Source organism: Ursus maritimus, unplaced genomic scaffold (assembly GCF_017311325.1).
Source record: "Ursus maritimus isolate PB19 unplaced genomic scaffold, ASM1731132v1 scaffold_2, whole genome shotgun sequence".
Taxonomy (NCBI): Eukaryota; Metazoa; Chordata; class Mammalia; order Carnivora; family Ursidae; genus Ursus; species Ursus maritimus.
The window spans coordinates 89421148-89441905 of record NW_024424452.1 but is presented as its reverse complement, the minus strand read 5'-3'; the positions used below and the strand labels follow the sequence as shown (position 1 = coordinate 89441905).

The 20758-nt window shown below is 36.5% G+C and overlaps 1 protein-coding gene across 1 annotated transcript in view; it reads left to right on the top strand.

Annotated features, from left to right (window-relative positions):
- The window catches only part of CEP350 (centrosomal protein 350), a 150859-nt gene that overhangs the window by 6244 nt on the left and 123857 nt on the right, over window positions 1–20758 (top strand). Inside the window, exons 2-3 of the mRNA XM_040636325.1 lie at window positions 17884–17969; window positions 18974–19017. Coding sequence (XP_040492259.1) covers window positions 17897–17969; window positions 18974–19017 — 117 coding nt within the window. The 5' untranslated portion in view covers window positions 17884–17896. The remainder of the gene's footprint in view (window positions 1–17883; window positions 17970–18973; window positions 19018–20758) is intronic.

Here is a 20758-nt window from a genome sequence, read left to right as displayed (position 1 = left end):
CCCCCCCCCCCCCCCCCCCCGCATTGTTCTTGGTCTTGTTCATTGTCATTAACTTTTCCTTAAGTTAAAAGACTAGGGGCACCTGTAGTCAAGTATAGCTCATTTCCTGTCAGTGGGGGATATTATGTTCTTTGTGATCCTCACCCTGCCACTTATGTTCCAAAGGCCAAACTGGTACCAAATGTTACATAGTTTCTTTCTGGATTTCCTAGATTACAGTAGATCAGCCTTGTATTTGTAAAAGTAGTGTTGGGGTTTTTGTATTTTAAATGTGAAGAGAGGTGAGGCTAAATTCTCAGGTCATTTGTATTTGTGTATTATACTATAGTATGCGGAGTGTTGGTTATTCTGAGAATTTACTTGTAACAGTTCAGTAGGTCTGACCTAGAACTGGAATGTTTACTCCTTTTTTCTAGCCTGGTCCCTACTAAATTTGCCCATTTTATATTTAGACGAGATAGTATGACTATTGCAGGGTTGTCTTTTCTCATTCTTTCAGGCAGCCGTGGTTGTTACATGGGATCTGATAGAGATGAGAGAACTGAAACATAGCAAAGGTGTGGAAAACATTCTCTTTGAGAGCCAAAACAAAGTAATTTCTTTCATCTCTATCCCCAGGGCCAGGCACATAGTAGGAGCCCAATAAATAATTGAGCCAAATCTGTGTGACTGAATGAGAGCCCTGTCAGTAAATGTAAAGGGAAAATTTGCTGCTAGAAGGTACTTGAGAATTGGCTAGTTCATAAAAATGTCATCTTCTATCTTATTTGTGTTATATGATAAGTGTATAGATCAGCATTTCTCAAACTTTCTTGTGTCTAGACCACTTTATACTCGAGTTATTAAAAACTTAAGAACTTTTGTTTACGTGGGTTATATCTATTGGTATTTGCTATATTAGAAGTTTTAAACATATATATTAGTTTTTTAAAAATTTTAATTCCAGTATAGTTAACATACAGTGTTATATTAGTATCAAGTGTACAATATAGTGATCCAACAATTCTATACATTACTCCGTGTTCACCATGATGAGTGTACTCTTAATCTCCTTCACCTATTTCACTGATCCATTTGTTCTCCATAGTTAAGAGTCTGTTTTTTGGTTTGTCTCTTTTTCACTCTTTGTTTGTTTTGTTTCTTAAATTCCACACATGAGTGAAATCATATGGTATTTGTCTTTCTCTGACTTATTTCACTTAGCGTTATATGCTCTGAAGCCATCCATGTTGTTGCAAATAGCAAGATTTCGTTTCTCGTGGCTGACTAATATTCCATTATACACATACACGCGTGCGCACATGCGCACAAACGCATCCCACATCTTTATCCATTCATCTATCAGTGGACACTTGGTCTGCTTACATATTTTGGTGATTGGAAATAATGCTGCTATAAACATAGGGGTGCATATATCTTTTCAGATTAGTGTTTTTGTATTCTTTGGGTAAATACCCAGTAGTGGAATTACTGGACGGATCATATGGTAGCTCTATTTTTAATTTTTGGAGGACCCTCCATACCAGTTTTCATAGTGGCTGCACCAGTTTGCATTCCCACCAACACATCCATGCCAACACTTGTTTCTTGTATTTTTGATTTTCACCATTCTGACAGGTGTGAGGTGATCTCTCATTGTGGTTTTGATTTTCATTTTCCTGATGGTGAGTGATGTTGAGCATCTTTTCATGTGTCTGTTGGCCATCTGGATGTCTTTGTAGAAATGTCTGGTTCATATCTTCTGCCCATTTTTTATTTTAATTTTATTATTATTATTTTTTAGAGAGGGGAGGTGGGCAGAGGGAGACGGAGAGAGAGAATCTTAAGCCATCTCCACATGCAGCATTTTTATTTGAGAGAGAGAGAGACAGAGAAAGCGACAGAGAGCATGAGTGGGGAAGAGAGGAAGAAGCAGGCTCCCTGCTCAGCTGGGACCCTGGGATCATGATCTGAGCTGAAGGCAGACACTTATCCGACTGAGCCACCTGGATGCCCCTCCTCTTCTGCCCATTTTTTAATTGATTATTTGTTTTTGTGTGTGTGTTGAGTTATATAAGTTCTTTATTTATCTTGGGTACTAACTTTTTTTTTTTTTTTTTTGGATATGTCGTTTGCATATATCTTCTCCCATTCAGTTAAGTTGTCTTTTAGTTTTGATGGTTGTTTTCCTTAGCTTTGCAGAAGCTTTTTATTTTGGTATAGTCCCAATAGTTTATGTTTGCTTTTCTTTCTCTTGCCTCAGAATCCTACCTAGTAAAATGTTGCTATGGCTGAGTACTGCTTGTGCTCTCTTCTAGGATTTTTATGGTTTCAGATCTCATGTTTAGGTCCTTAATCCATTTCGAGTTTTTATTTTTGTGTATGGTTTAAGAGAGTGGTCCAGTTTTATTCTTTTGCATGTAGCTGTCTAGTTTCCCCAACGCCATTTTTTGAAGAGACTGTCTTTATCCCATTGTGTATCCTCGTTGAAGATTAATTGACCATCTAATTGTGGGTTTATTTCTGGGTTTTCTATTCTGTTCCATTGATTTATATGTCTGTTTTTGTGCCAGTACCATACTGTTTTGATTACTACAGCTCTCTAATATATCTTGAAATCTGGGATTGTGATACCTCTAGTTTAGTTATTCTTCTTCAAGATTGCTTTGGCTATTTGGGGTTTTCTGTGGCTCCAAACAAATTTTAGGATTATTTGTTGTAGTTCTCTGAAAATGCTGTTGGTATTTTGATAGAGACTGCATTAAATCTACATTGCTTTGGGTAGTTAGGGACTTTCTTCTTTATTGAGGGTTTTTATCATGAATGGATGTTGTACTTTGTCAAATGCTTTTCCTGCATCTCTTGAAATAGTCATATGGTTTTTATCCTTTCTCTTGTTGGTGTGGTGTATCACAGTGATTGATTTGTGAATATTGATCACCCTTGCATACCAGGAATAAATCCCACTTGGTTGTGGTGAATGATTTTTTTAAAATGTATTGTTGGATTCAGTTTGCCAATATTTTGTTGAGGATTTTTGCGTCTGTGTGCATCAGAGATATTGACCTGTAGTTTTTGTTTTTTTGTTTTTGTTTTTGTTTTTTTTTTTTTTGGTAGTGTCTTTATCTGGTTTTGGTATCAGGGTAGTGGTAGCCTCATGAAATGAATTTGGAAGCTTTCCTTCCTCGTCTATTTTTTGGAATAGTTTGAGAAGAATAGGTATTAACTCTTCTTTAAATGTTTGGTAGAATTCACCTGTGAAACCATGTGGTTCTAGACTTTTGTTTGCTGGGAGTTTTTTTTCATTACTGATATAATTTCATTGCTGGTAATCAATCTATTCAAGTTTTTTGTTTCTTCCTGATTCAGTTTTGGGAAGTTGTATGGTTCTAGGAATTTATTTCTTCTAGTTTGTCCAATTTGTTGTCATACCATTTTTCATAATATTCTCTTATAATCCTTTATAGTTCTAGGGTTGGTTGGTGTTTCTCCTCTTTCATTTGTGATTTTATTTGAGTCCTCTCTCTCTCTTTTTTTTTTCTTTTTTAATGAGTCTGGCTAAAGGTTTATTAGTTTTGTTGATCAAGAACCAGAGCTCCTGGGGCACCTGGGTAGCGCAGTCGTTAAAGCGTCTGCCTTCGGCTCAGGGCGTGATCCCGGCATTCCGGGATCGAGTCCCACATCGGGCTCCTCCGCTGGGAGCCTGCTTCTTCCTCTCTCACTCGCCTGCTGTGTTCCCTCTCTCGCTGCTGTCTCTCTGTCACATAAATAAATAAAAAATCTTTAAAAAAAAAAAAAAAAAAAGAACCAGAGCTCCTGGCTTTATTGATCTGTTCTACTGCTTTTTTTAAAGTTTCTATTTCATTTATTTCTGCTCTATCCCTTTCTGTTTCCTTCCATTCTGTTGATTTTGGGTTTTGTTTGTTGTTCTTTTTGAATCTCATTTAAGTGTCAGGTTAGGTTGTTTATTTGAAATTTTTCTGCTTCTTCCAGTAGGCCTGTGTTGCTATAAACTTCCTTCTCAGAACACCTTTTGCTGCATCTCAAAGATTTTGGACCGTTGTGTTTTCATTTTCATTTGTCTCTATGTATTTTTTGATTTCCTCTTTGATTTCTTGGTTGACCCATTTAATTTTTAGTAGCATGTTATTTAACCACCATGTATTTGTGTTTTTTCCAGATTTTTTTCTTGTGGTTGATTTCTAGTTTCCTAGGGAAAAGATGCATGGTATGGAAGTTTTAAGTATACTTATTAACTTATTTAAAATAACAAATCCATATTAAAGTGACCAAGTAACATTTTTTAAATGAAAAATAACTATTTTTCCAGAACAAAAACATTTAGTGAAAGGAGTGACATTGTTGGACATTTTTCAAATCTTTTTAATGTCTCACTTAATAGAAGGCATCTGGATTCTCATACCTCCTTCTGCATTCAATCTGTTGTGATATCATATATCATGTAGCCTTTGGGAGCCTGCACTATACATTCTCAGAATGAAAGTGAAAAAGAGGATTAATGTCTTAATATTATTATGGAAATAGTTTTGATTTCAAAGACTCCTCCTGGAAGGTGGACCCTAAGAGATCCTTGGACCATGGTTGGAACTGGTGGTATAGATTATAAATTTAGAGTAGAATAGGACCTTAGAGGTCATGTAGTTATAATCACCTCTTGTGGATATTTCTGGCTTGTACATCTGGACTGAGATAGAGAATACCTCATGCTTGTTTTTTGGGAATAATTGTAAGTTGGCTTTTGGAGATGTTGGGTAAGACGTGCCTTTGAGGTTTCTGAATAAATGGTTTGATATGTGGGTTAGCATATCAGAGATAAGATATGGGCCAGAGTTTGGCAGTCATTGGCATATACATGGTATTTGAAGCCTTGGGCTTGGTGAGGTCACCCAGAGTATAGTGTTAGAAAAGAGCCCATGGTCAAACCTGCTTGAATCTCTAGATTTAAGAGAAAAGGACTAGCTAGCAGAGTAGAGTAAGAAAAAGAACTAGAGAGAAGATGGAAAACCAGAGTGTAGTGTATGGAAGCCAAGGGAAATGAGTATTTCAAGAGAGTAGTTAACTGTGATGAATGCTGCCAAGAGGCCAAGCAAGATGGGACTTTTCATTTGAAAATGCCTAGGGGTGCCTGGGTGGCTCAGTCAGTTAAGCATCCGATGTTTGGTCTCAGCTCAGGTCTTGATCTCATGGTCATGAGTTCAAGCCCTGTGTTAAAAAAAAAAAAATGCCCATTAGATTTAGAGATGAAGAGATCTTTGGTGATTTTAGTGAGAGCTGTTATGGAGAAATGGGAGTGCATTTATACACATTGGAATGGCTTGAAGAGAGAGTGAAAAGTATCTCTAAATGGAGACTGAGTGTATTCAGTCAACTTTTTTGAGAAGTTTGTAAAGGAAAAAGAAAGCAGTAGTGGAGGAGGGTGCTAGGTTGTGGGACTTTGGTGTTGTTTTAAATAAGAAGATTAAGTATAAATGCTGATAGGAAGAATCTTGGTGAGAGGAGGAGCCTAGACATACACATGAGAGAAAATGTAATTGATGGTTGAAGTTTCTTGAAAGAACCTGAAGATGGGAAGATCTTTTTTTTTTTTTTTAAGATTTTATTTATTTATTTGACAGAGAGAGAGAGACAGCCAGCGAGAGAGGGAACACAAGCAGGGGGAGTGGGAGAGGAAGAAGCAGGCTCCCAGCAGAGGAGCCTGATGCGGGGCTCGATCCCAGGACCCCGGGATCACGCCCTGAACCGAAGTCAGACGCTTAACGACTGCGCCACCCAGGCGCCCCAGAAGATGGGAAGATCTTAAAACAGACGAAGTATTCATGTGGCTCCTTTCCTCTAAAAGTTACTTTTTATGAACTCTTAGCCTGCATGATAAGTGGGGACGTTAAATGGTAAATGTAATTCTTTTAAATTTCTTGACTGTTGTTAGTTTTCTCTGAGCCTTTGTGCTTCCCGTATGAAGTGAGTATTTGGGTGATACTTTGAAGTGTGGACTCCTTGTTTGCTATCAAGTAAATAGTTTTTTTGAAGTTGCATACTTGTTTGATACGAGGTGCTTCAGGTTTTTATATGTTTCATCTTAACCAGATTCTTTTATATCGTTTTTATAGCTTTAGTGAAATTCTATTTCTGTTTTCGGTTGGCAAGTTAGAATCATCCTTAGCTAACTTTTGGAAGTTGACTATTGTTTTGAGCTTTTCATATTTTACGTGATGTAAATAGAACCATGTCAAATATAGTTTCTTTTTTTAGTCCTCATGATATTTGACTTTAGTCTGAAGAAAGCAGCATTGTTCATTTATGCTTCTGACTTTTGCATGAAACAGCTTGTTTCTCTACAAGATGTCAGTTAAATTCACTCACTGTAAAATGGACACTAGACTGAAACTCTTGAGTCACTTAAATGAGTAATAAAAGTATTCTTAAGTTTGGGGCACTTGGGTGGCTCAGTCGGTTAAGTGTCCGACTCTTGATTTTAGCTCAGGTCATGATTTCAGGGTTGTGAGATTGAGCCCTGTGTCGGGATCTGTGCTGGGCATGAGCCTGCTTGGGATTCTCTCTCTCCTTCTCCCACTCCTCCACCCTCTCTCTAATTAAAAAAAAAGAAAGTATTCTTAAGTTTTCTGAAGTTTCAGAAGCTTGCAGTATAGTAAGGAGACAAAATGCAATAGAGTGATACAGATTCTGTGTTATTGGTTTCTCAAAACTGTGGTCATAAGAGAGGAGTGGCCAACAATTGATCCTTTAAAAGCAAATCATGTTGGAAACCCCACATGATCTAGTTCCTTTCCTTCTCCAGCTTCATCTCTTGACATTTTTCCTTTCCAACACATGGGACTTTTTGGTTTCTTAAACTGTGTCATGTCTTTTTTGTCTCAGGGCCATTCCAAATATTGTTCCTACTGCCTGGAAAGCTCTTTCTTGCCCACCTGTATTCATCCTTTAGCTCTTAGATTTAATGACACTTTCCTCTCCACTACCCAGATTTGATGAATTTCCTTCTGTTACATGCTTCTGTGGCATTTTCCTTTTTTTCCCCTTAATTATTTTCATCCTACTTGTAATATTTGTGGAATATCAACCTTCTGAGTAAACCTTTAGATTTCTTTAGTGTGGGGGCCATGTTTCTTTTCACTGCCATAACCCCAATGCTTAGTACTTTTCATTCCTACTACATGCATGGCACTCGGCAGATATCTGTTAAACAAGTGGGTGGCATGGGTCAGATTGAGGAAGAGGTTTTTCATGAGTGTGGAAGAACAGTCTGACGTGACACCAAGGAGGTTGCTGAAATATCTTACCTGCGCTGTTGAGAATGCAGGGTGGGGTAAAATGCTTTATCTGTAGACAAATGTGAGGAAGTCTCGGCCTTTCCTCCGAGTTTGATAACAGTCAAGACGAGTGGGTTAAATGGCATTCTCTAAAGAAGTTAAAGTGCATCGAAGTTAATGGAACAGAGGCTGTAAAGAGGCTAGAATTGAGGTGAGAAAGCCAAGTGCCTTGTGATGAAATTCTGAGAGAGGATAGGGATGATATAAATGGTGGCTGAGTTTGAATATTATGAGAGGCATTATGTGAATGCCTGTTAGAGGCTTTCAGAGGTTTGAGAGAGAGAGAGAGAGAGAGAGAGATTTAATTTCCAGATCTGTCACTGAATGACCTTGGACTGTTTTCTATAGTCTGTGTGATACTGTTTCTTCATCAGTAAAATAGATACATACTTTTTTTCCCCACACTTTAAAAACTTTATATAAAAAAACTCATTTGTTTCTAAAAGCATTAACAAGAGAGAAAGAAAAACAGAAAAAGGTATGGAGCAGAAGATATGCCCCTTAGTAGTGTTCGGTGGGGAGGTGGAATTTTGGTTCCCTGGAATTGAATGTTTAGTGTTTTTATAAACAAAAAAGAAAAAAAATGTTAATGGTCCCCAAAAGCCCATGGCTGTTCTGTTACACATACCCCACTGAGAAAAAGAGCACCAGGAAAAGAGCAGAATTGGACGAGAGAAACCTGAGAGCAGAGCCAGGTCCAAATGGAGGCAGTTTCCCTGTGCCGTATGTTCTTAGGGTCACAGAGAGGAAAAGGCTCTTTTTTTTTTTTTTTCCAGGAAAGGGGTGGGAAGAAATAGGAGGGGGGGGGAAAAGGGTAAATAAGGGATTTTAATGCATAGGGGAAGGGGTAGGGGGGTGGTACATTGTGCACTTTTCTCCTACCCTGTGGCCTCAATATATAAAGGAGGGGGGACAGAGAAATATAAAGTATAAAGATTTCCAGTTGCATTGAACAGAGCTTTAGGTTAAGGGGAGGAGTAAAAGGCAAATAAGAGGATTGTGGGTTGTGATAGAGACTGAAGATAAGATGTGGAAAACAATACGGTCCTTGGCCCACATAGAAGGAACACAGAAAATGGTAGGTATGATTAGTAACTATTAATTGCCTTCATGGTCACCCCTGCCTCCCCTCCATAGAAGTCTATAACTTTAGCTTCTGGTTTAAAGGTATTTTTTGCTCTCAAGTGTTCTGGAACTTCAGAGGAGAAATGGTCTCAGGTAGTTGGGGAATAGGATTAATTCTCTCCACTGATGCTCATCTTTATGTAATCAACAGTGTTTTTGGAAGCTTCGGGCTTCAAAGAGTAGAATTGAATATAATCTCTAGAGCTGTAGTTCTCAAAGCTGTGTATTGGGAGCCCTGTAGACCTTTAAAAATACAGGTTTTTGGCCTCTCCTCAGACTCACTGATTCAGAATCTCTTGGGGTGGAGCCTGAGCATTTCAGTTTTTAATATTATCTAGGTGATTCTCCTAGAGCTGCTTGAGACAGTAGGCTCGGGAGACAGGAACTCTAGCTGTTTGGAGGAGGGCATTAAGTAGCTGCTCTGAAACTCACTTGCCGTGGGAACGATTGGGAATGTACATGTGGGTTATTTGGGAAGGAATTAACTTTATAGGCTTAAAGACTAGCTACAGAGGTTAAGTAGAGGGAGTAATGATTTTAAAGTATTATATTTAAAAGCCATTTAAATATAAAGAATGTTTTCTGTGTGTCCCTATTTGCTATGGATTAAACAGCAGCTATGATGACTTTATGAGTAAAGGTACATTTTGAGTGAAGGTACATGTTATGCTGGCATGTCAAGACTAATAGTTTGTACGTTATCCTTAATACTAGTTCACATCATGTGCCCACATTTTAAAAAAAGAAGCCAAGCATATTCTCATAATGTGTTTAAATAAATGTGTATTTGTGCTTGTGTGTTTTGTGTGTCTTGGGTGTGTGTGTGTGTGTGTTGTATATCTCATTCATCATGGTAAGGGTCTTTCTGAGTTTTCAGAGAATTTTTATTATGTTGTAGGTTTATTCATACCATTTTTAGATTTAGAAAAATTAATCATAAGCACGTTTGGTATAAATATGAATAGTAGATATAAAAATAGGGAAACTAAAGGTGAGAAACGGAGGAGAGGAAGTCAGATAAGAGAATACTATGGAAAACAGAAAAGGAGTAAGTAAAAGGAAAAAATATCGTAGTAGAAAATGGGAGGTAAATGGGGGAAAAGAGGAAAATATCCTAGTATTTGAAGAGAATATAACAAATTTGGTTTTTAGCAAATGAATTTTAGCGAATTTCTCTAATTTTAAGAAGATTTTCTTAAGTAAAACTGTACTAGTGAAAGGACCAGAGATGATAATAGAGAAAAGTATTAGGAAACCCACCTCCCCTTTCAGCTCACTTTAGCTTGTAGGATTTTAGAAGGAATGGTATGGTATGGGTTTTAGGAAAAAGAATACATTGTTGACTGATTGAATTAATCAAATATGATCTAGGACAGTGTGCCTAGATTTCTGGCTTCTTACTGTCTGTTAGAGACTCTCGGCATGTTGGAGTCTTTGTCACTAAGTTTCATGGTCAGTTAGATAGAGTTCAGGTCTGTTGATGGCACTCAGCAGTATCACCATACTTGCAGAATCAGGGAACTTGATTGCTAACAAAGTATTCGTAACAAGGTAGATGTGTTTGTCAAGTTGTAGCCTGGTAGTTAATGGTACCCCTCTGTTAATTCCCACAAAGAATCTGTTTAGATGGGGCCACTCCATTCCTCTCTAAGAAACACTAAGACTTTATATGAGGTTGAAGCCATGGGTCTAGGAGTTAGTTAATCTTTGCTCTTGGTGAGTAGCTGGGAGAAATGTCTTCCCTTTCTGAGTAGTTTCTGCTGTTCACGGGCTCTAGATGGTAATGTTTTACTGTTCCACTTTAATGTTCATTACTTTGTTCATGTCCAGAGTGAATAAATGAACCTCCAATACAGTTTATACATAATTCTTGTACTTTTTTTTTTTTAAGATTTTATTTATTTATTCGACAGAGATAGAGACAGCCAGCGAGAGAGGGAACACAAGCAGGGGGAGTGGGAGAGGAAGAAGCAGGCTCATAGCGGAGGAGCCTGATGTGGGGCTCGATTCCGCAACTCTGGGATCACGCCCTGAGCCGAAGGCAGATGCTTAACTGCTGTGCCACCCAGGCGCCCCAGTACTTTTTTTTTTTTTTTTTTTTTTTTTTTTTTTGCCTAATCATAGTAAGGCTTTTATTTGGTTATATAGACAAAGCAAAAGCATTGTCTTTTGCTCCAGTCATCTGATTCATTGCACATTAATGATGATATGCTTTTATCAAATGACTCCCCTTGTTTCCGTGGCATCATATATTTAATTTATTATATGGTCACCTGTAGCCCTCTTCTTTACACTGTTATTATCAGCAAGGTCAATTATGCTTTTTGGGTGTGTGGCTTGTAGTTTCTTTCACCATATGTTCTTACAGGCTTCTTGCAAAATAGTATATGAATTTCATTTCCTTGTTTTACATTTTTTTTTTCCTGGCTTACTAGCCTAGTGATGTTTGTTAATTGTGTTCCTTTTCCTGTTTTTTTGGTTTTTTTTTAAAGATTTTATTTATTTGAGAGAGAGAGCATGTATGCGCCTGTGAGAGCGATGTAGTCCTTAAGGACCATACAACGTTGAGGAGAGACTGATACACATGAGCTATTTGTAACGTTATAAATTTACCACATTGTATGCTATCTGTTTATGTGTGTCACTACATTGTGAGCATTAAGTGCTCAAGGAATGTTCATTGAATGAATGATTGAATGAATGGTGTGTGTGTGTGTGTGTGTGTGTGTGTGTGTGTGTGTGTCTAATGATAAGGGCTCTAAAAAGTTAACAGAGTACGGGACACCTGGGTGCTTAGTCGGTTAAGCATCTGCCTTCAGCTCCGGTCATGATCCCAGGGTCCTGGCATTGAGTCCCGCATTGGGCTCCCTGTTCAGTGGAGAGCGTACTTCTCCCTCCGCCTGCTGCTCCTTCTGGTTGTGCTCTCTCTCTGACAAATAAATAAAAAAAATATTTTAAAAAGTTAACAGAGTGCTATTGGGGAAACAGATGAAGTAGTAATTCTGTTAAGAAACAGTTGGGGAAAGATTTATAGTAGATGGCATTAACATTTTGACTTGAAGATTATTATTGCCAGAGAAAATTTAGGAAAAGAAGATAAGGAGGTAATGAAAATTTCTGCATGTTTAGGGAATGCACTCTAGCTATGGCCTTTTGACAAGAACAACTGGTATACAGTAAAGATAGCAAGGGGGTAAAGACTAAATTAAGGTTGTGGAGGATCCCAAGTTCCATCATGCTAAGGAATTTGGAATTTTATCTCATAGGTGATAGTCATTGAAGAGCTATAAAAGCAGAATTGCTAGGTTCTGTTTTCGAAAAGATAATTGTGGTTGCAGTATGGAGAATGAATTAGGGACAGAATAATTTAGGAAACTTTTACCACAATTTAGGTTAAAAATAATGCTCTGAACAGAGGTAAGGGGGAGAGAGAGAGGAAGAGAGAAGTTAAAAATATCTGGAAAATTTTTTTTCAACAGCTTTATGGAGGTCTATTTTATGAGAGAAACATCTTAAAGATAGTATTGACTTGGTAACTCAGTGAATGATGGTGAGGGAGAGGCAGAAATGTCAAAGGTAAACTGGATGCATGACAACCCCATTTGCTAAGAGAAAAAGGAATGATTTTGAATATAGACAATAATGAATTTGGTTCTGAACTTGGTAAATTTGAAGTGCCAGTGGGATTTGGAGGTGGACTATCTAATAGACTGAAAACTTGGGTCCAGAGAAAGACCTAGGACAGAAATGGGATGATATTTAGGAAGTGGTTTGAAACCATGAAAGTGTGTGAGATTGCCTGGGAAGAAGGCGCTAGGAAAGAAGAGGCCTAAGAACAGAACCTTTGGAAATGTTACCGTTGATGAATTGGGCAAAAGTAGAGAAGTAAGCCATCGGTTAAGGGAAAAAAAAACAAGAGGATAAGGAAAGTAGGACAGATATGTTTTATTGATCCCGAGAGTAGTGAGTGTTTCAAGATGAAAGCTTAAAACCCCAAATGTAATAGAGTTATACCCAACTGGAAAATTGTGTTAATACAAAGGTATATTTCCTAGATTTTCTGGACAGATGGACTATATATGTATACATATAGTTATATGTATACAATGTTTCATATGTATATAATGTTTAAACTTAGTTTTAAGACCTTCGTAAAAACAAACTTGTAAATCAGGAAAAATAATTTTTTAGACTTTAGAAAATAATGGACTTTTTGGGTCCTGGGTGGCTCAGTTGGTTGAGCATCAGACTCTTGATTTCTGCTCAGGTCATGATCCCAGTATTGTGAGATCAAGCCCCACAGGCTCTATGCTGAGTGTGGAGCCTGCTTGAGATTCTCTCTGTCTGCCTGTGTCCCTCCTTCCCCACTTATGCTCTCTTTCTGTCTCTCCAAAAAAAAAAAAAAAAAAAAAAAAAAAAAAAAAAAAAAAAGAAAAAAAAAGAAAGTAAATGAAAGAAAGTACGGACTTTTTAGTCAAAGGACTGTTTATAAGAAAATGAATTTGAAGGATAAAGGGAAATTTTCTCAGTGGATTTAAAAAAAAATGTTTTCTGGTAACCAGAGATAACCCTCTCTCAAAAGAATTGTCTCAGAAATTGTCATTGAAATTTTCTGTATTTTCTTTCTCTTTTATTAAACGATGTATTTAACACATTTTTTCTATAGTATATTTGAAATATATTTCACATATATTTCTCTTAATAACTTATTTCCTGTCTGTGAGTTAGAGCCTTGAAATCAAGGATTTCATGGGGTTCTCTTTTTTTTTGTAGGATTTTGTCCCTTTTTCCCTTAAATAAAGAGAAATAAAAGAAAGTTTGTTGTAAGACTTAGAGAGATCTCAAGAAATGCAGGGGCAGAAAATGAGGTAGTGGTATTATGGGAACTGGAAAATGGCTAAAAACAAGGCCACTTTTTCCTTTTTTGGGGAAGCTACATGAATCTCATTTGTTTTTCTTTGATCTTCATCTTGCTTATCATCATGATTTTTCAACTTGACTCCTCACAGCTCATTGACTCAGTTGCTTAACATTCCATTCTAAAATTCTTAGATCTCTTCTTGCCAGGGACTGGATAGGCCACTCTTGAGTTAGTTCTTCACTCCTTCAATCAGCTGTAGCGGGGGCGAGGGGTTGTGGATGGGAATGGGGAGGTTTGTTCTTCAGAGAGGGGGCTATGGTTGGGCAGACAAGTGATTGACATTTGTAATACATTCATACACAATTTCATTTAATAAATCTTTTTGGGAACATTATGAACATTATTTATAATGTTCCCATTATTTTATGTGTGTGTGTGTGTGTATAGTTGCCACACAATGTTATGCTAGTTTCAGGTATACAACATAGTGATTCGACAAAGGAACATTTTAAAGGTATACTTTGAGATTATTTGTTTTGTGCTGAATAGAAAGGATTGCCCTTTGTATTTTGGAAAATGTTGAGAGTCCAAGGAGGACATACATGATAAACATTGAGTTTGGGATAGTGGTTATTACTTCTGGTTGGTGGGAGATGAATATGAGTAGAGGTACACAGGGGACTTCAGCCAAATTTCAGTAGTTTATTTCTTACACTGAGAGATGTGTACATAAGTGTGTATTATTATTTCTTATACCTTTTGGTATGCCGTAACGGTAGTATCTTAAGACACAGTAAAGAAGAAAGTCTACTTTGTGGATGATTGACAGTCACTTAAATTTAGACTTTCACAGGTAACAAGTCTCAGAAAATAAAGCAGTCTGACAGACTATTGCAAATTTGTTAACCCTTTCCTGAATGTCATAGTTATTGACAGTATGGTTTTTAAATGCTCTAATAATACAATTCATAAAATAACTTTTAAAATGTTAACTTAATGAGATGCTCTGGTCTAACTCTCAGAAGCATTTATAAGAAAACCGTGGCCATCTGCCATTGTACAAATGGAAGGTTGTGACAAACTTATTATTAGATAACAGAATACTTAACTTCTATGAACATGGTATGCTGATGCCATTAGGGCTCCTGATGCAAAATAGTCTCTGTCCCTTCTTTCTTCTTCATACCAAACATGTAGTAGGCATGTCCTAATTAATATGGTGTCTTTAAGGATATACTCTCAAGAAGCTTTAACAGTTCTCTACCAGTAGAATTAATGTTTCCTTTTGTGATAATCATACATGTATTATGGTATTGTCCAGATTATTATGTTTCTCAGTTATGTATGTGTTCACCTCACCTACTTGATTACTGGATTGCTTTGAGAACGTCATGAAGGCCATGATTCTGTCTCTGAAAACATGTACACAGATGATACATACAAAATTTTACATATAATTTCAGAGAGTTTATAAATTCCTTGAATCTCACTCATGGATCCCTAGGTTAAGAATACTTATACTAGATGGTGAGGTTGGAGAGTCAGTCAGGGTCATTTCATCTTCCTTTTCTGTAACACACAATACTTTGCACAAGTAGGTGCTCAAAAAATGTTAGCACTAGGTATTGATATGCAAGTTTATTCTCCCTATTCTTAGTCTTTTCTTTTTTTAAGGAATTTATTTGTTTGTTTATTAGAGAGAGAGAGTATGAGAGAGCACAAGCAGGAAGAGTAGCAGAGGGAGAAGCAGGCTCACTGCTGAGCAGGGAACCCAATGTGGGATGCAGGATGTGAGATGCGGGGCTTGATCCCAGGACTCTGGGATCATGACCTGAGCCGAAGGCAGATGCTTAGCCGACTGAGCCACCCAAGTGCCCCTCCCTATTCTTAGTCTTAACAAAGATTATTACTCTGGATTGAAGAGTTCTAACTATTTTCTGTATACTGGATGCATCTAAAATAAAGTGTCCTGGAAAGCTTAGAATGGAAAGTATAGGGCAGGTATAATAGAATAAAGCAATACTTGCTTTTTATTAATAGCATACAAAATATAACTGAATACTAAAACATAGTTCTCTATGGACAATGATGGTGATTTTTATTGAAGAAATATAAAACCCACATGACGATGTAACAACCATGAACCTTTATGTACTAAATAATCCTGTCAAGCTGTATAAACATTAATTTATAGAAATATGAAGAGGAGACAACAAGTAGTTATGGTAGTTTTTTGTCTGCCTTTCTTAATTCTTTTTTTTTTTTTTTTTAAGATTTTATTTATTTGACAGAGACAGGGAACACAAGCAGGGGGAGTGGGAGAGGAAGAAGCAGGCTCCCAGTGGAGCAGGGAGCCCGATGCGGGGCTCGATCCCAGGACTCCGGAAACACGCCCTGGATGCTTAACAACTGAGCCACCCAGGAGCCCCTGCCTTTCTTAATTCTTGACAGATTAAGTAGGCAAAAGAGAATGCACAAATGTTCAGTAAATAATTCCAGAATTCCCATATGGCTATAGAATAAAGTTGTCATGTTGCCTATAAAACATTTAACTGGGAAGGTAGTTTCATTATTTCCCAATAAATATCTTGAATAAGTTAAATCTATTTGACAGTCATCTTAAAGTGGTTAGAAGAGGCATTTTGCAGATTGAGATTTATACTTTAAAGATAGTAAGAGTTTTGGGGCGCGTGGGTGGCTCAGTCATTAAGCGTCTGCCTTTGGTTCAGGGCGTGATCCCAGCGTTCTGGGATCGAGCCCCACATTAGGCTCCTCCGCTGGGAGCCTGCTTCTTCCTCTCCCGCTCCCCCTGCTTGTGTTCCCTTTCTTGCTGGCTGTCTCTCTCTCTGTCAAATAAATAAATAAAATCTTAAAAAAAAATATAGTAAGAGTTTTGACAGATTAGATTCTCTCCTTTCTATGAGGAGATTTTTTTCAATGTACTTTTTCCTCAATTTTTCTATTTTTATAGAAAATGGTGATAATTTATATATATTCTTACATAAAGTACTGCCCTACTTAAATAGTATCCCTAAGTCCAGCCTACATTTAATGGAAGAAAAATTAACCTTTCTTTCTTGAAGAAGGGAGTATTAGAGAATTCGTGAATATATTTAAAAACTACCACAAACATCCAGCAGTTAAGTAGGACACAAAAATGAAAATTTTTTACTTTTTACACAGAGTAAAAAAAGAAAATTAGAATAGAAGAGACTATGCAAAATAGCTTAATGATCGTATTAAGATTTGGGGAATAGGAATGAGTTTTCCCCTCCTGTATTTTCCAAACTTTCAGTGTTTTGTGAGTTTTATAACAGAATAATTCTATATTCAATAGTCTATATTCTATATGACTATTATCAAGCTGTCTAGTCAGCATAAGCAGATTATGATTTTTCTCTTTGAGTCATGATATAATTTTTTTCTTTTTTTCTTTCATTTTTTTATTGTGATAAAATGCACAGGGTAAAATGTACCACCTTAACCATTTTCAGTGTATAATTTAGTGGTATTAAGTACTAGCATTGTGCAGCCATCAACACCATCCATCTTGTATCACTTTCCATCTTGCAAAACTGAAATTCTGTACCCATTAAATGATAGCTCCCCATTTTCCCCTTCCCCAACTCTTGGCAACCACTATTTTACTTTTTTGTCCCTATTATTTTGACTACTCTAGATACCTTATGTAAGTGGAATCATATAGTATTCGTCTTTGTAACTGGCTTATTTCACTTAGTTGATGTCCTCACAGTTCATCTGTATTATAGAAAATGGCAAAATTTGCCTTTTAATGCTGAATAATATTCCACTGTATGTATATACCACGTTCTACTTACCTTGTCATCTGTTGATGGACATTTTCATTGCTTTCACTTTTTGACTATTGTCAACAATGCTGCTATGAACATGGGTGTACAGATGTCTCTTTGAGACCCTGTTTTCAATTCTTCTGTGCTGGATCATATGGTTAATTGTTTGTTTTTTTTTTTTAAAGATTTTATTTATTTATTTGACAGAGAGAGAGACAGAGAGAGAGGGAACACAAGCGGGGGGAGTGGGAGTGGGAGAAGCAGGCTTCCCGCCGAGCAGGGAACCTGATGCAGGGCTTGATTCCAGGACCCTGGGATCATGACCTGAGCTGAAGGCAGACGCTTAACAGCTGAGCCACCCAGGTGCCCCGGTTAATTCTATTTTTAATTTTTTGAGGAACTGCCATACTGTTCCCATAGAGGCTTTATCATTTTACATTCCCATCAACAGTGCACAAGAGTTCCAGTTTCTCCACATCAACACTTGCTGTTTTCTGTTGTTTTGTTTCGTTGTTTGTTTTTGATAACAGGCATCCTAGTTGATGTGAGGTGGTCGTGATAGATTTCTTAATGGTTTAATTTTCTAAGGAAAAATGAAGTTACTAGATTATAAGGGACTCCTAAGAGGGCATAAAGAAAACTTTTAGAGTTAACAAAATCCTATTCTGACTTTCATGAAAGTTAAGATAAATGAGAGTATTTTCTTTACTAATATTAGAATATTGATATTTAATGAATGCTGATGATATGATTGTAGGTAAATTGGCAGGATGAGGAGCAGCAAATCAAAAGAGGTGCCTTTACCAAATCCAAGGAACTCTCAAAGCAAGGATACTGTTCAAGGTATGATTTATTTTTTAAACTTTAGAACTTAGTGCCTTGTTTCGGTCATGTGTATACAATTCTGGGCTAATCAGTAAAGGAAAATTATACATATACTTTGATTTGTAAAAAGTGGATAATTTTTTAAGTTCAGTTTGTTTTAAATATGCAAGTTACCTCACCTTCAAAGGTGTCCTGTGGCAAACTGTTTTATAAAGGAAAACATAAAAGTCATTATATGTAAAATTAGTTTTACACAGTTTCTTGGAAATTCTGATTATTGTCAATAAATGGTATAGTATAGCTCCTAATACAGTTTTAGCCCTATCGTGCACAAATAAGAAAAAGAACAGTCTCATTGAACTATTTTTTTAAATGATGCATTAAACAGTCTCATTAAACTATTATAAATTAGGACATGATATATTTTAATGTTCATTGACAAACTAGAGTATATCTGGAGGAAGATGATTGGGTTTATGAGGGATCTAGAAATCATGTCACATGAGGAACATTTGGAGGGAATGAGATTGTTTATCCTAGAGAAGAATGATTTAAGGGAAAAAGGTGACCTTGTACTATTTGAAGGGCTGTTATCTGAAAGACTAGATTTTACCTTTGTTTCTACTGGTAGATTGAGGTCTGGAGTAGTTTTCTAATCTTTTCAACAACATAATTGTGAAATACACTACAATACAAAATTTTGTGTTCAAGTCAGTGGGGTAAATTGAGGTTACTGCTTATTGTCGGAGATGTCTGATGGGGCTATGAGTGGGGATGTTGTCCTAAGAACTAATAGGATCAGTGTCTAATACAACTCTAAACCATGTACTAGGAAGCTTGGCTTTATAGAATGGGAAAAGAACCATGTTTTGGTTCAGTATGATAAAGCATTCGCTGAGAAATAGTTCTGCCTAATAAAATGGCTCTCACACTTTTGAGTGCATTTAGGAGCTTTTTAAAATGCAGATTTTGAGGACTACTGTACAGATTCTGATTCAGTAAATATCAATATTCCCCAGCAGATATAACCACATCGTGGGATGCACTTTCTCAGACTAAGGCTGCTGTAAGTAGTTAGAGCTTCCATTTGTTTCTTTCTGGTTTAAAATTGATTTCCTGTTATGATTGAATAGATTAAATTTTTTTCTATAGTACTTTTCTCATAGGAAAATAAAGATTTTAGTTAGAAGTTAAGTACCATATATTACAAAATGAGTGTTAATGATGACTATTAAACAGTAAAGGGATAATCAAGACACTGCTTTAGGTACCAGGAGCATTAACACTACGGCATATAAAATATTAAAGTAATTTGTGCTATTTATTCTCCTTTAATAAATTTGTTCATTTGGTATATGAAACGAAGATTTAAAACAAAATGATTTGGAAATATGGGGCTATGTCTTTGTAGAAGGCTCAGGGTCAGAGAGGAAATGAAAGGAATAGCTTCTTTAATGGACTAGGAGTTACCTCTTTTGTGGCAGTGATAGACTGTATTCTCTCAGTACTGCTGAGGAATGACCATGAGCAACCTGTTTTCATTTGTGTTCTGTGGAGTTTAGGAATCCAAATTTGGCAAGTGACGCATAGTCCTTTTGAAGGGAGATTCTGTCCTTCTTCTTTTCTTTTTCATTTGCTCTCCAGGAAAATTACTCTCCTGATATGTCCTTTCTTGTTTTCTTTGTATCCTACCTGAATTTGAGTCACCTCTTTCTTTACTGTGTGAATATGGTATATTCTGTCCCCTAATCTTTTGAACTGGTATGAAAAGGCATCTGGAAAAGGTACATAATGTAGGGTCAAATACAACATTATAAGTTCTCCTTCTTCTACGTGAGCATTGTATATGTACAATGTAGGAATGGTTTTTATCCCCAGTTTAATTCAGAGTTAACCTAATTTAGAACTGAACTGTTAATAGTCGTTTTTCAAAACTATTGTGTTTTTAGAAATTATTTTTAAGGATGATAAGGGGCTTATAAAAAAAATGGAAGAAAAAGCCTGATACAGATTATGAAGATTTATTCCAATTTTGTGAGTACATTGTACCACAAAAATCTGAGAGAATATAAATCAGAATTTTACACAAAGTGTTTATCTCTGTGTGGTGGAATTTTGATGATTTTAATCTCATTTTTTATACCTTTTCTGTGTTTTCCAAGTTTTCTCTTATTTTCTCTTATAAGTATATAATTAGGGGAAAATGCTTTATTAAATAAGAACATTGGTGGTTTTACTGGAAGTTGACTTATATTGAAAGGTGTATGGAAGCCTGAGTTTTCTATCTTGTGAATTTTATCTTTATTGTGAAACTTATTTTATAGACATAAAACTATTAAAAAGTTGTAGTTGTTTGAACAGTTTTAAGTTTTAGTCCATCTGAATTGTTCTTTCCTAATTTGTGCCTGTAAAACGCACAGGATATATAGCGTAATGATGTGTGACATATAATGTCAGAAAATGTACTGCTTGCTTAAAAAAACTCAGCAATTAAAAAAATAGGTCAACAAGACAAATAGAAACTTTCTGATATTCTTCAGAATCTTTTTGATTTTCTCGTCCAAATTCGGGCAGCGTTGTACCACTTGTTACTATAACTGAAGTAATAAGTAATGAAAACACTAATATTGCAAAAAGGCATTCCTGAGTTATTTTGAATTTAGAGACAGGTATTGGACAATATAATTTAAATAACTTTGTAAATTGGGGTGCCTGGCTGGCTCTGTCAGAAGAGCATGCAACTCTTGATCTCGGGGTTGTGAGTTCAAGCCCCACATTGGGCATAGAGCTTACATAAAAAAAAAAAA